General features: G+C 44.9%; 1 protein-coding gene and 1 pseudogene across 50 annotated transcripts in view; both read right to left on the reverse strand.

Annotated features, from left to right (window-relative positions):
* Window positions 1–24,294, reverse strand: part of LOC144025487 (protocadherin gamma-A12-like) — a 223,696-nt gene that overhangs the window by 6,786 nt on the left and 192,616 nt on the right. For 42 of the 50 annotated variants that reach the window (XM_077531597.1, XM_077531579.1, XM_077531578.1 and 39 more), the window contains one exon: window positions 1,020–1,078. In XM_077531597.1, the coding sequence (XP_077387723.1) occupies window positions 1,020–1,078 (59 nt within the window). Of the gene's footprint in view, window positions 1–1,019; window positions 1,079–5,152; window positions 8,948–9,009; window positions 11,832–12,517; window positions 15,324–21,363; window positions 24,015–24,294 lie in introns of those variants that run through there. The other 8 variants (XM_077531566.1, XM_077531553.1, XM_077531555.1 and 5 more) reach the window with 7 other exon arrangements.
* On the reverse strand, window positions 15,699–20,255 carry LOC144025494 (protocadherin gamma-C5 pseudogene; annotated as a pseudogene).

The raw sequence follows: 24,294 nt of genomic DNA on the forward strand, positions 1-24,294 counted from the left end.
AGCTAACATAGGAGTTAAGATGTTTAATTAGTCCTGGCTTTTCTCTTAACCTTGTAATCAACTGCATACTGTTGTAAGTCTATTTCTCTTTATGTTGTTGTTTTGTTTTTCCAAAGCTTGTAACTATTCTATCTCAATGTTTTACTTACATAATACTGTATTAATTTATTTAATATAATATTTAAGAAAACAGGCTGGATTTGCCGTGATAGTGAAAAACTGAGATCAGTTCCACGCCTAAAAATTAGTTAACAACGGCTGTCAGACCAAAATTACGGGAACAAAAATTGTGTTCGCGAGTGTAGTTCATGAATCTTTATATCAATATCCAAACCTGCAACAAGTGGAGATCCATGAAGATGGATCGTGACTGTTCAGCCTTGGCAGAATGTTACATCCAGCTTCTGTTTAGAATCTCATCAGTGGCCATTTACATGGCAGACATGGGAAGCAAGGTTGGCTTGGCTAAGTTGTTGTCTCAGCAGAATTTATTTAGGGAAAAGCTTCTTTGCCCATTTCATTGTCCTCAGCTAATATTTTAAGGACAAACAGAGCACCATGTTGTGCAATAATCCTTAAGAAATGTTACCTAAGACAACACGGGGCAAAATAACGTGCCACCATCTACAATCGGCAGAAATTATCACACATTGCCCAAAAATGCAGATTTTGGAGCAGAAATGTCACATGGCGTCGGTTTGATTAGAAACACCGGTCGGATGTCGGCAAAGGCGGCGAGAACAACTCTGCATCATCCCCTCCCCCACCAGCTCTGGCCACCATCGCTCATCTGCAGTACTGAACAAGCAGAGAGGAGGGGAACGCGAAGGGGAGGGGACGAGGAGGCTGCGGCAGCCATTTTAGAAAGCAGGGATGCATCGCTGAGGAGTGCGTGAGGGGGAAAAGACTACCTCACACTTAAAATGTAACCACATAAAAGCATTACAATAGCAGCTTATTTCTCATCCTTCTTCACTTATCATCATCATCATCTTGTGAGTGTATGTGTGTTTACTCACCCGCTGGGTCCCGGTCTTGCTCCCTGGTTAAAACGCCAGTCATTGTTGGGGGGCTTTTGCTGCAGAGAAGAAACGTTGCAACATGAGACGCATATTCAAGATCAACAAACTTCATGAGGTTTCTGATTGGATTTCATGTGAGGTTGCTTTTGTGGCTGACACATCTGTGCGTGTGTGTGCGTGTTTGAAAACCTGTAGTTTTGCAGCAAGACAAAAAAAAAAAACTAGAAACGTGTACACATGTTGTTCCAAGGGTTTTGGAACTAAAAATGCTAAATGCGTAGCACAAATAGATGCAGTAACTGGACCACTACAAACTAGGCAGACAAAATGGAAAATTATATGGGAAACATTTTTGCTTGTTGAGAAGGAGACAAGGCACAAATAAGCATCAGCTGGAAAACTTGACTTTGTTCCCTGTTTTTTTCCCCCCATTTGTCTCAAAATATTCATGTGACTTATAAGAAGAACACATGGGTACAAGTTAACAATCTAAAAACACAAAAGTTAAAAGTGAAGTTCACATAGCTGTAGGATGAATTGCCGTTCACAATTGCAGTATAGTGAATAGATGGATGGCCACTTTTCTCACTCACACAACTTTTCATACCAAATCATACTTCATTCTCATGAAAACAGACTCTGCAGTATGAGACATCTAGTCGTGACTGTTTATGCTTTTTCCCAGCTTTGCTTGTGCACTGATGCAGTGAATAGAGGCTGGCTGGGCTCCATGTTGTGCTGCCTAATCGACACAAGAGCTCCCCGGAGCGAGAGGCCGGGAAGATGATGTGGTGCATTATTAAAAGAGTTGTTCAACCCCCAGGGAACGTCGGAAAGATGGAAGGTGGTCGGGAGAATGCTTCCTTATGATAGGAAAGCTTAGGTGTGATTTACATTATGACACAGAGTAGAAACTATAGAAATAATGCGAAGTTGAAGCTAAACAAGCACCCATTCAAAATGAAACCACAGCGGCTGTGAATGAGAAGAGGATGGCGGATCTCAATCCTCCTCCACAGCTTGGCCAATGATTACATTCTAAAAATGGATGTCTCTGATGAGAGCAGGTTTCTGTGTTGGTTGGATAGAAAGCGATTGTGCCGCGAGTGAAGGCAAACATAGGAAGAGCATTCCAGCTGCGTGACTGTCTTCAGCACACAAACAATGACGAGGTCAAAAGCTACCAAACAATTCTTAGGCAAAAGGCATCATCAAACGTGCAATATTTTTGGACTGTGTAGGATTTACATGTCACAATTCACACCATATTGACACATCCTGTTCCAATGTTACCGACAACACTTTTCTGACAACTATACAAAATATGCCATCCAACCTGTGTGTGAATTTGACCTTTCATTACCTGCTTAAAACACTTTTAGTCTGCATCTGCCACATATTTGAGTTAGACAAACAAATTATGACCTGCCCGAGTTGTCTCATCAGCGCATAAGAACATCTGGCGAACATCTGCCCACATTCAAATAAAACATAAAAATACTTTTGTGATTGTGCATGGCATGAAGCAGCATTCAACTGGTACAACTAGATTTTTTTTTGTGCAGGCAAAATATGCTTTCTTCCATCTGGTGTTTTTTTTTTGGCCCTCTGGGAGGCAGAGATGATAAACTGTATGATGGTTAAAATAGTTTGGCTGGACTACACCTGGCGCTCTAACTGAAAGGAGGAAGTCTTCTCTCACACACGCACACACATTTTAATCTGTTGTTCAAAAAGCAAGCAATGGGATCCGGAATTTGCCATCTTCCCCATTTCAGTTGCTGCTGCTGATAGGAAAAACACATGCAGTAGGAAATATGACGTGTTTTATTTTATTAAACAAACACGACCAGGTAACTGACAAAACCCTGAGGACATTTTCCCAGAACTGCATGGGCCAGTTTAGTGCATGTGATGCTTAAATGTCCATATGAGGGTTCTGTATTTGCATAACAACTTGACTAGCCTGCACATAAACAAACTATGAACAGCAAAGTCTGTACAAATGTGTTCTAAGCAGCCTCACTAGCCAAACACGGTATTCTGATTAATATTGTGTTTGTGGAATATCAATGAAAGGGCAAAATCCTCCCATTTTTATCCATCTCAGGGCGGCCATTTTGCCACCTGCTGTCGACTAAAAATGACATCACAGTTACTCAGCTAATGACCAATCACAGCTCAGCTTGTAAACATCACATGACCAAACTCAGAAAAAAGGTGAGCCGTGATTGGTCGTTACCTGAGCCAAGAGCAACTGTGATGTCAGTTTCAGTCAACACAAATAGCAAAATGGCTACCCGCTAAGATGTAAAAAGCTAAGATGTAAAACAAAAAAAAAACAAAAAAAAAGCCGGTGTTCTTATCTGCTTTAGTTATACTCCACAAACAAATAATATTGAATGCTGTGTTTACACTAGTGGGGGCATTATTGTACAGATAATTTTTGGGTTGACGTCCGCTTTACATACTCTTAAAATGGGAAGATATGTTTTCAATGGTGATCGGATAAAAGGAAGCACAGTCTATTTTTAAACATTGCCAAGGGCACGTTAAACCAAGTGTTCCGGAGCAGCACATTACTAAAGAATGGATGTGGAAGTGAGGGAACATTAGTCATTGGGGCTCACGGCACGTTTCTAAAATTACCCGTCGCTACCGTGGGGCTCTTTGCGTGTCCCACTTAACACTCACAACCTCAAGCAGGGGCACGCTAACATGATGGCTGCCGTTCTAAAAGCATTAAAGAAAGTTTTCTCTTTGTCGTCTCCTCTTCCCCGCTCTTGTCCTTATTGCAAACACGTGTCACATGGAACACTGCGACAGATGGCACTCTATTGACCTCGAGGGCGTAGCTAATTCAGTAGAGGAAGTATGTTAAAAATCTTCATGAAAAACGACATGATGGAGAAAGCATATGACAGGAAAGCGCATACTGTTTCGTTAATTAACCTATCCTTGATAATAATCCTTCATACATTTGACTGTTTCGAGAGGCACCATTTTGACCAAGGAAGTAAGCACAGAGTGCAGCAACTACTCATCAGTAGACAACAGGAAGTCAGGGGGCAGACAAATGACCCTGCGAATTCCTGTTCTGAACCCAAGTGTTTTTCTTCCATTCCTTTGAGTATTTTCTTTCCTTCCTCTCCTTCACATCTTTCTTTGCTGTCCTCTTCCTCTCCTTTCCTTTCCAAACCCTAAGTCAACATTAAAGAAACTTTTTGTTAATCTGCGGTCTCTTTCTCACCATCTGCTAGAAGCACTTATAGTTCATATTCATTTTAAAATGTTGGAACCATCTAGTGTTACCCCACGAAGCATCAAAACGGATCAAACTGACTAAAAAAAATAGCTACTATAGCTACTCGCTAAACAAAATCATTAGCCTAATAGCAAAACTGCAAAGCCATTTGACATTTTATTTTTACTGATTTTGTGGCAATAAGAAAAAAAAATAAAATTGTGAGGCAGTTGTTATGCTAACTGGTTGCTATGCTAAATATCTGATCTGAAAAGATACCACTTATTTTAGGCAGGCTATTTGCCCAAGATACTGTCAGTGAAAATTAGCTTAACTTAGCTAACCTGGCACATTTACATTGTAAAATGATGATTAACGCACATTGTCCTTTTTCAAATGAATACATTCAGTTTGATTCCGTATGTGGTTGAAGTTTACAGCGGCAGATGATACGAAAATTGTGGAGCATCTTATAAGCCATGAGTAATTGACTCCCACCAAAAAATAGACAATAATTGCTCCAAATAAAAGCTATAAAAATGGTGGGAAAGCTACAACTTGACAAGCTGAAGCTTCTCCAACCTTCAACATCATTCCTTGGCCACAAAATGGCACCAAATTATTTTAATCCTAAATATGGGTGGGAAAAAAGGCAAATAGATGACTTTTACAGAAATAATGGAATAGGTACTCTAAAAACATCAATGAATAAGCAATTTTGTGTGGGTTCACCATAAAAAAAAAAAACATTGCAATGGCAACCAATCTAATAAATAAATAGGGAATTTTAAATTGGAAAGGTGGAATTTGTGATACAGGTGTAATGCTGTAGCCAAGGAATATAATTCTGGACCATCCCCCCCCAAACCCACATTCGTCTCCTCACCTCACCGGCCGAGTTCATAAGGTGCTTCCTGCTGAGTGTAGTGTTCAGCGTGTTGTTGTGACTCATCATGGGTGTCTTCATGAACACAAAGTCACTCCTGCTGGATATGGTGGAGTAGCACGGTCTGTAAGTGCGCGTGTGCGGATCCTGGGGGCCTCCCACCACCTCCATGTATCGGATGGGCCCGTCCGTGTTGAGCTGCAGGTGCAGGTCCTTGCTGGGCCTTTGGTGGTAGCGGCCGGACCGCTGGTTACCGTAGCAACAGTAGCAGCAGTCGGAGTCGCCCACCCCGTGCTCGCGGTGCCTCAAGCAACGCACGATGAGGACAGCGAAAGTGATAAAAGACACACCTGACACACAGGCGAGGGAAATGATGAGGTACAAGGTGATGTCCGACAACCCGTTGCGCGGGGAGAACGGCGCGTGGTGAGGTCTCGCCGGAGCGTCATCCGCTGCGGCCTTCTCGTCCACGGTCACCGTGATATTCACCCAGCAGGACTTTGGCGGCTCGCCATTGTCTTGGATGATGACCACAATGTCATAAGTGGAACCTTCTTCCTCCTCATCCCACTTGCGGGCTGTGCGCAGGTCGCCAGAGTGCGCCCCGATACGGAACATGCCAGCGTGCAGCCCCGGGGCGATGGAGTAAAACAACCAAGCGTTGTGCCCGCTGTCGGCATCCACCCCCACAAGTTTGTTTATGAGATACCCCGGGCCCGCAGACGGGGGCACACTCAGCTGCATTCCTTTGTCTTGTGGAAACGCAGGGTGGACGATGATGGGTGCGTTGTCGTTCACATCCACCACAAACACATGGACGGTGACGTTGGCGGTCCTGGGGGGCGTCCCGGCGTCCCGGGCCTGGACCTCGATACGGAAGGCCTTGAGCTGCTCGTGATCCAAGGAACGCATGCTGATGATGTGGCCGCTCTCTGGGTTAATGTAGACATAGGAGGAGATGGGTGAGCCTTGGACCATGCTGGGAAGAATGGAGTAGGTGATGCGAGCATTGTCCCCCAGATCCGGGTCTGTTGCTGATACAGCTGTGATGGGGGTGCTCGGGGCATTATTCTCAGGAATGTCCACCGAGTAGGAGTTTTGGGAGAAGGTGGGGGAGTTGTCGTTGACGTCAGAGAGCTTCACCACGAAGTTGGTTTGCGACGACAGCGGGGGCGAGCCGCCGTCAGTGGCCTTGATGACCACCTTGTACTCAGACTCGGCCTCACGGTCGAGGGGCCCAGCTGTGGTGAGGCTGTAGTGCATGCCAAATGCTGAGTTGAGTTTGAATGGCAGACCTTGCGGAATGCTTAAACTAACCTCCCCGTTCTTGCCCGAGTCCAGATCCCGAGCACTGATGAGAGCAATCACCGTCTCAGGGGCGGCGTCTTCTCGGATGGGGCTTGTGAGTGACGTCAGAGTGACCTCTGGCACGTTGTCGTTGACGTCGATGACGTCCACGATGACGTTGCAGGAGCCCTCCATCGCTGGGGAGCCGCCATCTCGGGCCTGCACCGTGATGTGATAGGATGTCGCTTTCTCGTAATCCACCTCGCCGTTCACACGAATTTCCCCACTCTTCGTATCCACGGTGAAAAGTTTAACGACACGATCTGGCGTGTATTTACTAAACATGAATGATATTTCTCCATTGCGATCCGAATCCACGTCCGTGGCGTTCAATTTCGTCACTAAAGTGCCCAGTGCGACATTCTCTAACAGGCTCACTTTGTTGACAGACTCCTCAAAAATAGGTGCGTTGTCGTTTACATCCAAAATTTTAATGAGAAGCAGCGTGGAGCCTGATTTTTGCGGCTGCCCCCCATCCACAGCCGTCAGCAGCAGCTCAAAGGAGGCCTGCGCCTCCCTGTCAAGCAATTTGTCCACCACAAGCTCTGGAAACTTGCTGCCGTCACTTTTAGTCTCAACATTCAATTTAAAAAAGTCATTTTCTGCGAGGTGGTATGTGCGTAATGAGTTGGTACCCACGTCTGGGTCGTGCGCGCTCTCCAAGCGGAACCTCGTGCCCTGCGCGGCGGCCTCTGACACCTCCAAAGACACGCTGCTGGTTGAAAACTTCGGAGCGTTGTCGTTCACGTCCACAATGTCCACCACGACGCGCTGGATCTCCAAAGGATCCGACAAAAGTATTTGAAGATGTAATGAGCAGGACGAGCTCAACTCGCACATCTGCTCTCTGTCAATCTGCTGTTGAATCACCAAATCTCCGCTAGCTTGCCTCACCTCGAAATACTGAGTGCCCGATTCGGACATCACCCGCAGACCCCTTTGGATAATCCCCTGCGTGCTCAGGCCGAGATCTTTAGCGATGTTCCCCACGACGGATCCCGGACTGAGCTCCTCCGACACAGAGTAGCTGAGCTGGGCGGAGGCGGAGGAGAGGCAGGCTAGAAAGCAGCAGAGCCGCGACAGCTGGCTCCCTCCTCCGGGGCGCTTTCTCTGCCTGGAGTCCATTGTCCGGGAAAACGATGAAACTTCTTCCCTCACCGTTTAGTATCCATGATCATTTTGGGTTAAGACGAGCCCGTCCGGTTCGGTGGTGAGTTTATCCGCTTGACGGGAGTAACGGGAAGTTTTGACGCGATCATGACCACCGACTTTCACGAGAAAACGAGGCCGAAAACTCAACTATTTTCCCCCACTCCGACCTCGCTCTGGCTCCTCTCTCCCGCCTCGCTCCACTCGTGGGCGGGGAGAGGACAGAGAGGCCTTCCCCCTCATTTGGAACACACACACTGACACACGCACACGCCAGTCTCACGCACTCACCCATCCAAATGCACACGCACGCCACTGAAACTTTTCCCACTGTTTTGTGGGAACTAACAACAAAAGCTGATAGGATGAAAAATAAAAATAAAACATGCAAATAATTAAGTTCCTAATGAAAAAAATACAACTGAAAGGCAACCAAGACACATTCCAGTGTGCCTTTTGGTCATTCACTTGTTGCGAGTGGTGTGGGGGGGAAAAGTTGTGAAAATACTTTCACCCAAAAGGGGGCGCCATATCCAAACTCACAAATTGTACCAAAAGGAGCACAATTTAGACCGGTCAAATTTGTGGTCTATTTAACTGAATAACAAGCAAATTAAATAGATTTTTTAAATCAATGTATATTTCCCAAAACACAGAGAAACTTCTTCCTTAAAGATGTTCATATTTTGGGTTTTGGAAGAGCCTTTCTCGAATATTAAGGTTCAAGACGGATGTCCTGCCTGATTAAGATGCAGAAACATTGAGATTAAAAATAAGAACAAATAGGCCTATTGTAAAATGAGCAAAACAACTCAACCCTCTATGGACGCTCCTCACTGTTAACGTCACACAAACAATTTAATATGCTGCATGGGCTGGACTGGCCATCTGGTATACAGGGCACATGCCCGGTGGGCAGATGAAGTGCTTTTTAGTTATTATTTTCCTCCATTTTACCCTAAATGACTGGCCCACAATTTAGAGGGACTAGTCCAAGAATCTATTTTGAATATAAACAGCAAACTGAACCAACATCAGTCAAATTATCAGTGGCAGAACAATGTGTTAGACAGGTATGGCTAGGAGGAGTCGGGCCGGGCAAGGCCGGTGAGCATAAGTCAAAATGCCAGGGCCATTTTTTTTTTTGTGTGTCAGCCATGTATCCCTGTGCTGATTTCACACTAATACAACTACTGATCATAATTTAAATGGCCTATACACTGCATGTTGTTTGATTTTGTTTATGGCGAAATAATTTTTGCGCAACATGTCAATCAAATTGAAATAGTGCCATTTACTAAACAAACACAAAAATGCCCTCAACTCTAAGATGTCACTTAATTTGACAATTATCTGCTCACCTGCTGGCTCTCAAAGGTCCAGGTGCTGTCAGGTAACGAGGCATCCAGGACGCTGATGACCTCCTTAAAGTCAGTGGTGCTGCTGGGCTTGACCAAAGTGAAATCACTGTACTCTGACATGGGAGACATGCACGACCTGAAGGAGTGACTCTGAGACATGACGTCACCTCCCAGAACCTCCACGTACTTGATGGGTCCATCGGTGTTGAGCTGAATGTGCAGATTTCTGTTGGGCTTCTTGTCCTCGTGGCAGTGTGTCCGTCTGACGCAGCAAGTGGCGCCGCTCGTGCTGCTCCTCATGCATTTGACGGCCAAGATGAGCAAAGTGAGCAGAGACAGCACGGACACCGAGGCCAGAGCCACAATCAAATAAAGCGTGATTCTGCCGCCTTTCTTGCCGGCCTCGGACGCCTTGTGTCTCAGCTCCAACACGGGCTCGCTCACAGTCACGCCGTCCTCCAGCAGGATGGACAGCGTGACGGTGGCCGACTGGACCGGTTCCCCGTCGTCCTTGACCTCTACGATCAGCCTCTGAGAGGAGTCGTCGTGCTCGGACACGGCGCGTTTAGTCCTCACCTCCCCTGTGTACAAATTGAGCGTGAACAGAGAGGCGTCCGTGGCCTCCGCCACTTTGTACGAGATCCACGCGTTGTGGCCCGAGTCGGCGTCCACGGCCGTCACCTTGGTGAGCAGGTGGCCCGCCTTGGCCGAGCGGGGCACCCTCAGGTGGGAGGCGGCGTGGGGGGAGGGGTAGATGACAGCGGGGGCGTTGTCGTTCTGGTCCAGGATGAAAACATGGACGCTGGCGTTGCTGCTGAGGGACGGAGAGCCCTGGTCCTTGGCCTCGACCCGAACCTCGAACACTTTGACTTTCTCGTAGTCAAACGAGTGCATGCTGTAGATGCTGCCGTTCTCGGAGTTCACGTAAACGTACGACGACACGGACACGTCGTGCACTTTAGAGTCCACGATGGAATAAGACACTTTGGCGTTTTCACCGGCATCCAGGTCACTGGCAGACACCGAGTACAGTATAGAGCCTGCTACTCCGTTCTCTTTCAAATAAACATTATACGAGCTCTGAGAGAATACAGGAGGGTTGTCATTAACATCAGTGATGCTGACAGTTATCATTTTCTTACTAGAGAGAGGAGGCGAGCCTGCATCAGTAGCTGTTATCTCAATATTATACTCAGACAGTCTCTCTCGGTCTAAAGCACCGCTGGTTACCAGCGCGTAATTATTAGAAAATGAACTTTTTAGGTCAAAAGGAGAGCCTTTTTTCAGGTGTAACGTCACATTACTATTATTACCCGAGTCAAGATCACGAGCACTTATGAGGGCGACAACAGTTCCACTTGGTGCGTCCTCACGAACAGGTTTTGGCTGAGAGGTGAGGACAATTTCAGGAGGGTTATCATTGAAGTCCATCACATCAACCTGCACACGACAATGACCCTCCATCTCAGGGCTGCCTTTATCTTTAGCAGTTATGTCAATGTCATATGACTTTGTTGTCTCATAGTCTAACTCCCCTTTCAAAGTGATCTCACCAGTAATGGGATTTATATCAAACAAGGACAACACAGAATTGGGAGTTGCAGAGGCAAATGAGAAACCAATTTCACCATTCGAACCTTCATCTGCATCTGTTGCTTTTGGTTTAATAATAACAGTCCCTTTTACACAATTTTCACTCACAGTTACTTTGTAGAGATTTTTCTCAAAAACCGGAAAGTTATCATTGCTGTCAAGTACATTTATGGTAATTTCTGAAGTGCCTGATCTAGCCGGACTTCCCCCATCAAATGCAGTTAATAATATTTTATGTACAGCATTCTTCTCTCTGTCCAAAGGCTTGTCTAGCACGAGCTCAGGGACACGCTTTCCACCCTCTATTTCTTTTATTTTAAGGGAACAGCAGTCATTTTTACTGAGAGTATATGATTTAATTGCGTTGCTTCCTACATCTGGGTCCGCTGCGCTCTTCAAAGGAAAACGCCTGCCCACAGCTGCAGATTCGGCTAAATTGAACGATAACTCATTTGAAACAAAACTGGGAGAGTTATCATTAATGTCTCGTATTTCAACCTCGATTCTATGCAACTGCAACGGGTCCTCGATGACGACCTGCAGGGGGAGCACGCAGCCGGCGCTTTGTCCGCATAAAGCCTCTCTGTCTATTCTGTCGTTGACCAGCAGCTCGCCCTTCCCCGCATCCACGCTGAAATACTGCTTACCAGCCTCAGAGGCGACGCGCAGCTTGCGCTCAAAAATCTCAGAAAGCCCCAAAGAAAGATCCTTGGCCAAATTTCCCACCACGGAACCCCGTTTGAGCTCCTCTGGGATGCTGTAGCGAGTCTGCGCATTCACTGTAGTCCACATCAATAGAAAATGCCACAAAAGAGCCTGCCATCGCCAGTCCCGACATCCTATTGTCTTTGTCATCCTCGTTTCAGTAAAATGCATCAATTCCCATCCAGAGAAAAAGAGATCAAAAGGACAAAATCCATATTCCAAGCACGTGACAAAGTCAAACAACATCCATCCATAATAAAAATGAAATAAAGTATAATGCCACTACATGGCGGATATACATCCTCTCCTCCCGACACTGAGCATTGTGTGTTGCTCAGTCGTATGGGGGAAGGAGAAGATCTCTTTGTACAGTTCGGATTGCTATTGGCGCACAGCATCCATCCGCTCGGCCAATCAGGGACGCTCTCGGTATCACTGTTACACACCAACATACACGCGCACAGCTTCTTGCATGCACTCAATGGAGAGCAAGAAGAGCACAGAGAGAATATCTAAACAAATTTTTTATAATATAATCCATTGATTTAAAAAAAAAAAACATGGAGATAACTGAATATTATACACACCCGCTAATCTAATTATTTTTTAAATGAGCTGGATGAAAATATTAAAAGATCAATTATGAATGAAAGACCGCACGTGCTTTAAACCAGATTATTAACGCGTCATATCAAGTTATTTTATTATTATTATTATTGTTATTATTATCATCATTATTATTATCATTATTATTATCATTATTATTATTATTGTCACGTTTGGTGGTGGGCGGGAAAAAAAATAATATAAGTGACCATGCAGCCTTTGTCATATATGGATATCATGAGATTAATTTCATTATGTAAAGAAATGAATATTACTCTTGTAAACTTCAGCATTTCAAGTTATTATAACGAAATTCATTTAAGGAAGTTTCTCCAGTTTGCAAGCGGTCAGTATTATTGGCACTGGACAGTGTCGCTGTCCATTGCCGGGGAGCTGAAACACTCAGCCTGAAATGACCAAGACGTTTCCATGTTTGTCAAGCATGATTATTTTTTTAATTTTTTTTAACACAACGTTTAGTTATATGAAAGCACACGTTAAAATATATCTAAAGACTAAACAAATGATGTGGTTTTTCTGTTCTGGCTTTTGTCCAGTGTGTGTTAACTTAAAATTAATAAATTTCTTGCATGATCCTGCTCACCTGCTGGCTCTCAAAGGTCCAAGTGCTGTCGGGTAAAGAGGCATCCAGGACGCTGATGACCTCCTTAAAGTCAGTGGTGCTGCTGGGCTTGACCAAAGTGAAATCACTGTACTCTGACATGGGAGACATGCACGACCTGAAGGAGTGACTCTGAGACATGACGTCACCTCCCAGAACCTCCACGTACTTGATGGGTCCATCGGTGTTGAGCTGAATGTGCAGATTTCTGTTGGGCTTCTTGTCCTCGTGGCAGTGTGTCCGTCTGACGCAGCAAGTGGCGCCGCTCGTGCTGCTCCTCATGCATTTGACGGCCAAGATGAGCAAAGTGAGCAGAGACAGCACGGACACCGAGGCCAGAGCCACAATCAAATAAAGCGTGATTCTGCCGCCTTTCTTGCCGGCCTCGGACGCCTTGTGTCTCAGCTCCAACACGGGCTCGCTCACAGTCACGCCGTCCTCCAGCAGGATGGACAGCGTGACGGTGGCCGACTGGACCGGTTCCCCGTCGTCCTTGACCTCTACGATCAGCCTCTGAGAGGAGTCGTCGTGCTCGGACACGGCGCGTTTAGTCCTCACCTCCCCTGTGTACAAATTGAGCGTGAACAGAGAGGCGTCCGTGGCCTCCGCCACTTTGTACGAGATCCACGCGTTGTGGCCCGAGTCGGCGTCCACGGCCGTCACCTTGGTGAGCAGGTGGCCCGCCTTGGCCGAGCGGGGCACCCTCAGGTGGGAGGCGGCGTGGGGGGAGGGGTAGATGACAGCGGGGGCGTTGTCGTTCTGGTCCAGGATGAAAACATGGACGCTGGCGTTGCTGCTGAGGGACGGAGAGCCCTGGTCCTTGGCCTCGACCCGAACCTCGAACACTTTGACTTTCTCGTAGTCAAACGAGTGCATGCTGTAGATGCTGCCGTTCTCGGAGTTCACGTAAACGTACGACGACACGGACACGTCGTGCGCTTTAGAGTCCACGATGGAATAAGACACTTTGGCGTTTTCGCCGGCATCCAGGTCACTTGCAGACACCGAGTACAGTATAGAGCCTGCTACTCCGTTCTCTTTCAAATAAACATTATACGAGCTCTGAGAGAATACAGGAGGGTTGTCATTAACATCAGTGATGCTGACTGCTATCATTTTCTTACTAGAGAGAGGAGGAGAGCCTGAATCAGTGGCTGTTATTTCAATATTATACTTAGATATACTCTCGCGGTCTAAAGCACCACTTGTGACAAGTTCATAATTTTTGGAGAAAGATGGCTTCAGTGAAAAAGGTGAGCCATTAGGTAGCTGCAGTGTAACTTTGCTATTATTACCCGAGTCAACGTCTTTGACACTAATCAAAGCCACCACGGTGCCTGGTGGAGCATCTTCTTGAACAGGACTGGGTTTAGAAGTCAAAACAATTTCGGGAGCATTATCATTTATATCTTCTATATGAAGCTGCAGGCGACAATGGCCCTCCATTTCAGGCACACCTTTGTCTTTTGCAGTTATATCAATTAGATAAGATGGGAAAGCCTCGTAGTCTAGCTCCCCTTTTAAAACAATTTGTCCAGTTTGTTCATCAATTTCAAATGTGGCTAAAACAGCTTCAGGAGTTCGAGAACCAAAATAATACTTAATTTCACTGTTAACACCTTGGTCAATATCTGTAGCTTTTACTCTCATTACAAATGTTCCCTTTGTGCAATTTTCCTTAAGGGAAACTTTGTACTCTTTTTCATCAAATATAGGGACATTGTCATTATTATCAAGCACATCAATTATAATTTTACATGTTCCCGATTTTACAGGGTTTCCTCCATCCAGTGCTGTTAATATCAGCTGATGAATGGACATATTTTCCCTGTCCAGTGATTTTTCTAATACCAATTCCGGGGCACTCGGGCCATTCTTTTCATTTTTAAATTTCAAAGAAAAATAATCGTTTTTCATTAGAGTGTAGCTTTTCAAAGAATTGCCACCGGCATCAGGGTCCTCTGCATTTTCTAAAGGAAAACGTGTACCCACTGCAACGGATTCTGGTATTTTAATATTAATTTCTTGCGTTGGAAAACGAGGTGAATTGTCATTCATGTCCTTAATTTCTACTTCAATTCGATGCGACCGCAAAGGTTTTTCCACCACCACTTGCAGAGGCAGCACGCAGGTGGCGCTTTGTCCGCATAAAGCCTCTCTGTCTATCCTGTCGTTGACCAGCAGCTCGCCCTTCCCCGCATCCACGCTGAAATACTGCTTACCAGCCTCAGAGGCGACACGCAGCTTGCGCTCAAAAATCTCAGAAAGCCCCAAAGACAGATCTTTGGCCACATTTCCCACCACGGAACCTTTTTTAAGCTCCTCTGGGATGCTGTAACGAGTCTGAGCATCCACTGTAGTCCACAAAAGAAAATGCCACAAAAGAGCCTGCCATCGCCAGTCCCGACATCCTATTGTCTTTGTCATCCTTGCTCCGTTACAACGCAAACATCCTCATCAACATTCCCTTCACGGCGATTTTTACATCCATACAAAGGGGGGTATATCCACTGTAAATATTTCAAGCCATCTGAACTCCTAAATTGAATTAATTTCGATGTTAAAAAAAATACCAGCTGATTCCTTTCTGTCTGTGCTGCAGCGCATTCTGCCTGTCCGTGTGAGCTGCGTGGGGGCTGGGACTAGATTGCTTTGTACAGTCTTCGATTCTATTGGTTCACAGCCTGTACTTCCACCAGCCAATGAGAATAAAGCTGATCTCCATAAGCTCTTAAAGTCACAGCTCTTTCCGTCCCTATAATGCAACACTGACAATGGTGTCACCTAAATATGTTAAGTTAAATGAAAAAATAATATCCGACAATTTTTTCAACTTCCATTCATTAAATATGAGACAGTTTCAATTTTACATGCATAACAATCACGTTGGCAATAATTTATTTTTGTTGCTTATGCTCTCCTTCCCTGGTGCTGAATTGTTTCTGTGTCTCAAACAAGTCCCCGTGTGATAACACGACTTGCTCACTCAAAAAAGCTACCATGACAAGAATAAGCCTTTTAATTGTTTAAATAACAATAATAATAATAATAATAACAATAATAATAATAACAACAATAACAATAACAATAACAATAATAATAATAATAAATAATTATTTGAGATTGATCTAATTGGCAAGGACTAACAAAAGCAAAGTTTTAGAATAAAATTAAACTCTTCATAGAGGCAAATTATGCAGTACGTTGTTCTAATTGTACAAAAATAAGTTAAAGTAGAACATTGCACATTTAGTAATTCGACTTTAAGTCGCTGTCCACATTCTCGTGGTGCTGATTTTAGAAGAAGACCATAAGGCAGTTCTTTGTTTTAACACTATGATACGCCTAAATTTCAAGTGATTGTTTTGGGGTTAGTTTTTAATTTACTCAAGCACTTTCTGTGACAATAGGTCCTCATGGGGTCCTTTGAGTCAGAACGTCTTTTATGACATAATCCCAAACACCAGTAATACAAAATTAGAACGGAAATAATTGATTATCACGTTGTTGCATCGAGACATTTTGTTGGAGAGACATTTGCGGTCTCTTAGTACTTTAACACAAACTTGCAACCTGTGGAAACTTTAGTGTTTTTAAAAAATAGCTGCCAAAGGTGATTCTAATTTAGCCAATGCATGGGCCTACCCTATTTCACAGCTATGGTATTAACCATATTGATTGTATTTAAGGCAAATGCATTTTTTGAAGAAAAAAAGCCTAAACCGAAGTTAACTGACATTAATTATGCAATTTATATTTGAGCCAACGTGAGCTTACAATGTTGAGATGTTATTGCGTGCTTCACACTTTTACTTAAATTATCTATTCATAGTTTAAATAAAGACAATAAATGTTCTCTGATGCCACCAGTTTACGAAGAAAAAAAAGTAGACAGCCCATGTGATCAAATCGTATCAAAAGAAATGTTAGAATGCAAGAAACTAACCAGTATAAAAATAACTGAAGGATTTGTTCGAACACAACTCAAGTTCTTTGTCACAATAAACGCATGCGCTCTAAAAGTCACTGTCCGTGGTGCTGAATTGTTTCAGCATGCCAAATGCATCAGATTGACATTTCTTTACTCAAACAAGAATGCAGCTCTTGCAATTGCAAAACTAAGGTTAAAAGTAGGGACCTGAGTGCTCTAAAACAGAATGTGCTCATATAAGATCAAATGAGCATGAGCGACTAGAAGAAGAAATCACGGTTGAGGTGCATGAGGAGGAATCAGAGTTGCATTTTGTACTTGAGTGCAAACAAAAGTAGAGCTCACCTGCTGGCTCTCAAAGGTCCAAGTGCTGTCGGGTAACGAGGCATCCAGGACGCTGATGACCTCCTTAAAGTCAGTGGTGCTGCTGGGCTTGACCAAAGTGAAATCACTGTACTCTGACATGGGAGACATGCACGACCTGAAGGAGTGACTCTGAGACATGACGTCACCTCCCAGAACCTCCACGTACTTGATGGGTCCATCGGTGTTGAGCTGAATGTGCAGATTTCTGTTGGGCTTCTTGTCCTCGTGGCAGTGTGTCCGTCTGACGCAGCAAGTGGCGCCGCTCGTGCTGCTCCTCATGCATTTGACGGCCAAGATGAGCAAAGTGAGCAGAGACAGCACGGACACCGAGGCCAGAGCCACAATCAAATAAAGCGTGATTCTGCCGCCTTTCTTGCCGGCCTCGGACGCCTTGTGTCTCAGCTCCAACACGGGCTCGCTCACAGTCACGCCGTCCTCCAGCAGGATGGACAGCGTGACGGTGGCCGACTGGACCGGTTCCCCGTCGTCCTTGACCTCTACGATCAGCCTCTGAGAGGAGTCGTCGTGCTCGGACACGGCGCGTTTAGTCCTCACCTCCCCTGTGTACAAATTGAGCGTGAACAGAGAGGCGTCCGTGGCCTCCGCCACTTTGTACGAGATCCACGCGTTGTGGCCCGAGTCGGCGTCCACGGCCGTCACCTTGGTGAGCAGGTGGCCCGCCTTGGCCGAGCGGGGCACCCTCAGGTGGGAGGCGGCGTGGGGGGAGGGGTAGATGACAGCGGGGGCGTTGTCGTTCTGGTCCAGGATGAAAACATGGACGCTGGCGTTGCTGCTGAGGGACGGAGAGCCCTGGTCCTTGGCCTCGACCCGAACCTCGAACACTTTGACTTTCTCGTAGTCAAACGAGTGCATGCTGTAGATGCTGCCGTTCTCCGAGTTCATGTAAACGTACGACGACACCGACACGTCGTGTACTTTAGAGTCCACGATGGAATAAGACACTTTGGCGTTTTCGCCGGCATCCAAGTCACTTGCTGACACCGAGTACAGTATAGAGCCTGCTACTCCGTTCTCTTTCAAATAAACATTATACGAACTCTGAGAGAATACAGGAGGGTTGTCATTAACATCAATGATGCTGACTGCTACCATTTTCTTACTAGAGAGAGGAGGAGAGCCTGCATCAGTGGCTGTTATCTCAATATTATACTCAGATATACTCTCGCGGTCTAAAGCACCACTAGTGACCAGCGCATAATTATTAGAAAAAGACGGTTTCAGAATAAAAGGGGAGCCTTTTGGTAACTGCAGTGTAACTTTGCTATTATTACCAGAGTCTGCATCACGTGATGTAAGCAGAGCCACCACAGATCCACTCGGTGCATCTTCCCGGACCGGCTGCGGTTCCGAGGTGAGGATAATTTCAGGAGCATTATCATTAACATCAATAACATCAATCTGCACCCGACAGTGACTCTCCATTTCAGGCATCCCTTTATCTTTAGCAGTCACTTCAATTTTGTAAGATGCAGCTTTTTCATAATCCAAGTCTCCCTTTAAAAATATTTCGCCCGTTTGTGAATTTATTTGAAACATAGACACCACAGAATCAGGTGTGCGTGTGCTAAAAAAATATTCTACCTCCCCGTTTTGTCCCTCGTCTGCATCAGTCGCTGTCAATTTAAGTATAAATGTATCTTTTGACACATTTTCTGGTAAGGACGCTTTATATACATTTTTGTCAAAAATGGGGAAATTGTCATTGTTGTCGAGCACTGTAACAGTAATTTGTGCAGTGCCAGACATGACTGGATTCCCTCCGTCTAAAGCAGTCAGTAGGAGCTGATGAGAAGATTTTCTCTCTCGATCCAGTGGTTTTTCTAACACTAACTCGGGGACTAATTTACCATCCTCAACCTCCTTCATTTTCAACGTGAAACAGTCATTTTTAGCCAAAGTGTAAGTTTTTACCGAATTACTTCCAACATCTGAATCCTCAGCACTTTCCAAAAGGAAACGCGTCCCCACTGCGGCTGATTCCGCTATTTTTAAAGAGAGTTCATTTGTATGAAACTGAGGTGAATTATCATTTATATCTTTAATGTCTACTTCAATTCGATGCAAATTTAAAGGTTTTTCAACCACTACTTGCAAAGGCAGCACGCAGGTGGCGCTTTGTCCGCATAAAGCCTCTCTGTCTATCCTGTCGTTGACCAGCAGCTCGCCCTTCCCCGCATCCACGCTGAAATACTGCTTACCAGCCTCAGAGGCGACACGCAGCTTGCGCTCAAAAATCTCAGAAAGCCCCAAAGACAGATCTTTGGCCACATTTCCCACCACGGAACCCTTTTTAAGCTCCTCTGGGATGCTGTAACGAGTCTGAGCATCCACTGTAGTCCACATCAATAGAAAATGCCACAAAAGCCAGTCCCGACATCCTATTGTCTTTGTCATCCTTGCTCCGTTATAACGCAAACATCCTCATCATCAAACTCTTCATATAGGTCCATCCATATGGGGGATATTTCCACAGTAAACCCATCAAGCCATGTGAGCACAAATATACTCAATTAAATTCGTTTGAATGTTAAAAAATAAAAATCCGAGCCGATTTCTTTCTGCCTGTGCCGCAGCTCAGTGCATTCTACGTGTTAGTGAGATGAAGCTGCGTGGGGGCAGGGACGAGATTGCTTTGTACAGTCTTCATTCCTATTGGTTCACTGCTTGCACTTCCACGAGCCAATGAGAAGCCAGCTGATCTTCATAGTCTCTTAAAGTGACAGTGCCGTTACCTCTATGCAAGCACCCATATCTTGTTTTTTATTTAATTATTTTTTTTATTTTTTGGTAGTTATAAGAATCATGTTTTTTTTTGTAAGTGATCTTCAGCACTGTCCAAATATAAACTGTTGGTTTTATCGATTGGTGACTCAAGGTGTTTAAACTTTCAAAAAGAGTTTCATTCAGTCTCACTTTAGACCAGTAGGTGGCGATACTACCCCATTAATGACTGGAAATGCCGGTTTTGACTACTACTACCCGGTGGAGATGTGAAACTTTAAAATAGAAACGTCCTCAACATAATAAGCGTCGTTAAAACACAATCTAACTCGCATATTTCAGACAAAGAGTCTATTCAATGTGCAATACAAAAATGAATGCAGAAAATATTCGTTCGAGATCTGTACATGTAAGCACGAAAATACGTCCACTCCCCCCTCAAATCATATTCCAAAACAGCGACCACAGCCATGACAGAAGGAACACCAGAGGCTAACGTCGCTGACCACTCACATGGTGCTGAATTCTTGTGACACACTTACAGTAGGCTAAACACAGATTACGGAATTTTACTTTGCGAAATGCAATTATAAAAAAATGTATTATTAAAATGGAAATGAATAAAGCACCAACCCGATGTCTGCCTACTGGTTAAGCTGAAACAAATATAATATAACTCAAATCTGTTTTAAGGCCATATCTAACATTTAGGAAAGGACATTAGGAAAGCTACAAGTTTTAAACCCAACACTATGTTCAGGTGCATTTTAAAGTTGTACACTGTTATTTTATTGTTTTCATGATGGAGGAGCTGAATGCAACTAAATTTAAATACAAAATCTTCCGAGAGGAAATTTTATTAAATTGCAATAATATGTGCCATAACTGTAGTTGCATTATCAGGCATCACGGTAGTGAGTTAGTTTCTTTGTGTGCAATATGAGTTATATTTACGTCTCGGCCAATAGCAGACCATAATGGCAAAACTTACATTTAGTCGCAAAATGCTACCGATTCATGTGATAACAATTAGAGCATAATTCTCATCTCAGGCCACACCAAGGGGACCATATGCAAAACAAAAAATAAACAAAAATAACATTTTTCATCATGTTGGTTACAGCAGTGATTATGCCCCATATGGAGAAAAAAAAAAAGAAGCCATCTCTGGCCTTTGTCAGCCTTTGTCTCTAATTTGATATAAAAAATAAACCGCCACACCTGAAAAACAAAACAAAAAAAACAATCAGAGATGACTGATGAGGTGTCAATCATTTGCGTGTGTATGCAGACTTGAATGCAAATGAATGGCAAATACCTGCAAGTCACAGCATCTATCGCTGATTGGCTGTTTTTCCTCAGGTGTGGTGGTTTCAACTATATCAAATTAATGGCACAAAATGGGGCCAGATGCAGCAGATTTCCCCCCACAGTATACTGTACTGTCAAGTCTTAATGAAATATGACAAAAAGGTTTTTGGACGAAAAATGGAAACAAGCTGCAGCTTCCACGCTCATTGAAGTTATTACATTATCATTTTGCTACACCTCAATCCAAAGCCACTGTTTGCTATCATTGCTCTGAAATGTTTCTATCTAAGGAGTGTAACTTCTTCACCATTATAACCAAGAAGCACAATTGGAAACAATGCAAATAAATCAACACCCTGCCATCTATGGAGAAGTGAAAATGGACAACTAACAAATGAATAAAAATTGTGACAAAGTGTGCATGACGTGTAGTCAGTTACACAAGTTGTCCACGCGTGCAAACAAAAGTAGAGCTCACCTGCTGGCTCTCAAAGGTCCAGGTGCTGTCGGGTAAAGAGGCATCCAGGACACTGATGACCTCCTTAAAGTCAGTGGTGCTGCTGGGCTTGACCAAAGTGAAATCACTGTACTCTGACATGGGAGACATGCACGACCTGAAGGAGTGACTCTGAGACATGACGTCACCTCCCAGAACCTCCACGTACTTGATGGGTCCATCGGTGTTGAGCTGAATGTGCAGATTTCTGTTGGGCTTCTTGTCCTCGTGGCAGTGTGTCCGTCTGACGCAGCAAGTGGCGCCGCTCGTGCTGCTCCTCATGCATTTGACGGCCAAGATGAGCAAAGTGAGCAGAGACAGCACGGACACCGAGGCCAGAGCCACAATCAAATAAAGCGTGATTCTGCCGCCTTTCTTGCCGGCCTCGGACGCCTTGTGTCTCAGCTCCAACACGGGCTCGCTCACAGTCACGCCGTCCTCCAGCAGGATGGACAGCGTGACGGTGGCCGACTGGACCGGTTCCCCGTCGTCCTTGACCTCTACGATCAGCCTCTGAGAGGAGTCGTCGTGCTCGGACACGGCGCGTTTAGTCCTCACCTCCCCTGTGTACAAATTGAGCGTGAACAGAGAGGCGTCCGTGGCCTCCGCCACTTTGTACGAGATCCACGCGTTGTGGCCCGAGTCGGCGTCCACGGCCGTCACCTTGGTGAGCAGGTGGCCCGCCTTGGCCGAGCGGGGCACCCTCAGGTGGGAGGCGGCGTGGGGGGAGGGGTAGATGACAGCGGGGGCGTTGTCGTTCTGGTCCAGGATGAAAACATGGACGCTGGCGTTGCTGCTGAGGGACGGAGAGCCCTGGTCCTTGGCCTCGACCCGAACCTCGAACACTTTGACTTTCTCGTAGTCGAACGAGTGCATGCTGTAGATGCTGCCGTTCTCGGAGTTCATGTAAACGTACGACGACACGGACACGTCGTGCACTTTAGAGTCCACGATGGAATAAGACACTTTGGCGTTTTCGCCGGCATCCAAGTCACTTGCAGACACCGAGTACAGTATAGAGCCTGCTACTCCGTTCTCTTTCAAATAAACATTATACGAACTCTGAGAGAATATAGGAGGGTTGTCATTAACATCAGTGATGCTGACAGCTATCATTTTCTTACTAGAGAGAGGAGGAGATCCTAAATCAGTGGCTGTTATTTCAATATTATATTCAGACACACTCTCGCGGTCTAACGCACCATTGGTGACCAGCGCATAATTATTAGAAAAAGATGGCTTAAGTGTAAAAGGGAAGCCTTTTTGTAGTTGAAGTGTTACTTTGCTATTATTACCTGAGTCTATATCTTTGACACTAATCAAAGCCACCACTGTGCCAGATGGCGCATCTTCTCGTACAGGACTGGGTTTGGAAGTCAGAACAATTTCTGGAGCATTGTCATTTATGTCTTCTATATTAAGCTGAACGCGACAGTGACCTTCCATTTCAGGTGCACCATTGTCTTTTGCAGTTATATCAATTAGATAAGATGGGGAAACCTCATAGTCTAACTCCCCCTTTAAAACAATTTGTCCAGTTTGTTCATTAATTTCAAATGTTGATAAAACAGCTTCTGAAGTGCGGGCTCCAAAATAATATTTGATTTCACTATTAACACCCTGATCAATATCTGTAGCTTTTAATCTCAGTACTAAAGTTCCTTTTGTGCTATTTTCCCTTAAAGCTACTTTGTACTCTTTTTCGTCAAACACAGGAAAATTGTCATTAGCATCAAGCACGTCAATTATAATTTTACACGTTCCAGATTTAACAGGGTTCCCCCCATCCAGTGCTGTTAGCAGCAAATTATGAATGGACATTTGTTCTCTGTCCAATGATTTTTCTAACACCAATTCTGGGACAGTCAAACCATTCTTTTCGTTTTTAAACTTTAAAGAAAAATACCCATTTTGACTTAGAGTGTATGTTTTCAAAGCATTGCCACCAACATCAGCGTCCTCTCCACTCTCCAAAGGAAAACGTTTCCCAACCAAAACGGATTCTGGTATTTTAAGGTTAATTTCCTGCGTGGGGAAACGAGGGAAATTGTCGTTAATGTCTCTGATTTCCACCTCAATTCGATGCAATTGCAACGGATTTTCTACAACAACCTGCAGGGGGAGCACACAGCTGGCGCTTTGTCCGCATAAAGCCTCTCTGTCTATCCTGTCGTTGACCAGCAGCTCGCCCTTCCCCGCATCCACGCTGAAATACTGCTTACCAGCCTCAGAGGCGACACGCAGCTTGCGCTCAAAAATCTCAGAAAGCCCCAAAGAAAGATCCTTGGCCAAATTTCCCACCACGGAACCCCGTTTGAGCTCCTCTGGGATGCTGTAACGAGTCTGCGCATCCACTGTAGTCCACATCAATAGAAAATGCCACAAAAGAGCCTGCCATCGCCAGTCCCGACATCCTATTGTCTTTGTCATCCTTGCTCCGTTAAAACGCAAACATCCTCATCAGCACATCCTCTTCAACGCAACTGGTCAATCCATATAAATGGGGGATATTTCCAGAGAAACATCTCAAGCCATCTGGGCAGACCTACTAAATAAAATTAATTTCAATGTTGAGAAAATCGAGCGGATTCCTTTCTGTCTGCGCCGCAGCTCAGCCGCATTCTACTTGTGAGACGAAGCTGCGTGGGGGGCAGGGACGAGATTGCTTTGTACAGTCTTCAATCCTATTGGTTCACGGCTTGCACTTCAGCCAGCCAATGAGGAGCAAGCTGATCTACATACTCTCTTAAAGCCACAGCTTCCCGTCCCATCAGCCTTAAATTGCTGCTTGAGCGCTATTACAGTAAGTGAATCTATGTATCAATTATTTTTTGTTAGGTAAAATAAAACAAATATTTGACACCCGCCTAAACAGCCTCGTCTACACAAAAATATGTGTAACATGTGACACAA

The sequence above is a fragment of the Festucalex cinctus genome, chromosome 9, assembly GCF_051991245.1.
Source record: "Festucalex cinctus isolate MCC-2025b chromosome 9, RoL_Fcin_1.0, whole genome shotgun sequence".
Lineage (NCBI taxonomy): Eukaryota > Metazoa > Chordata > Actinopteri > Syngnathiformes > Syngnathidae > Festucalex > Festucalex cinctus.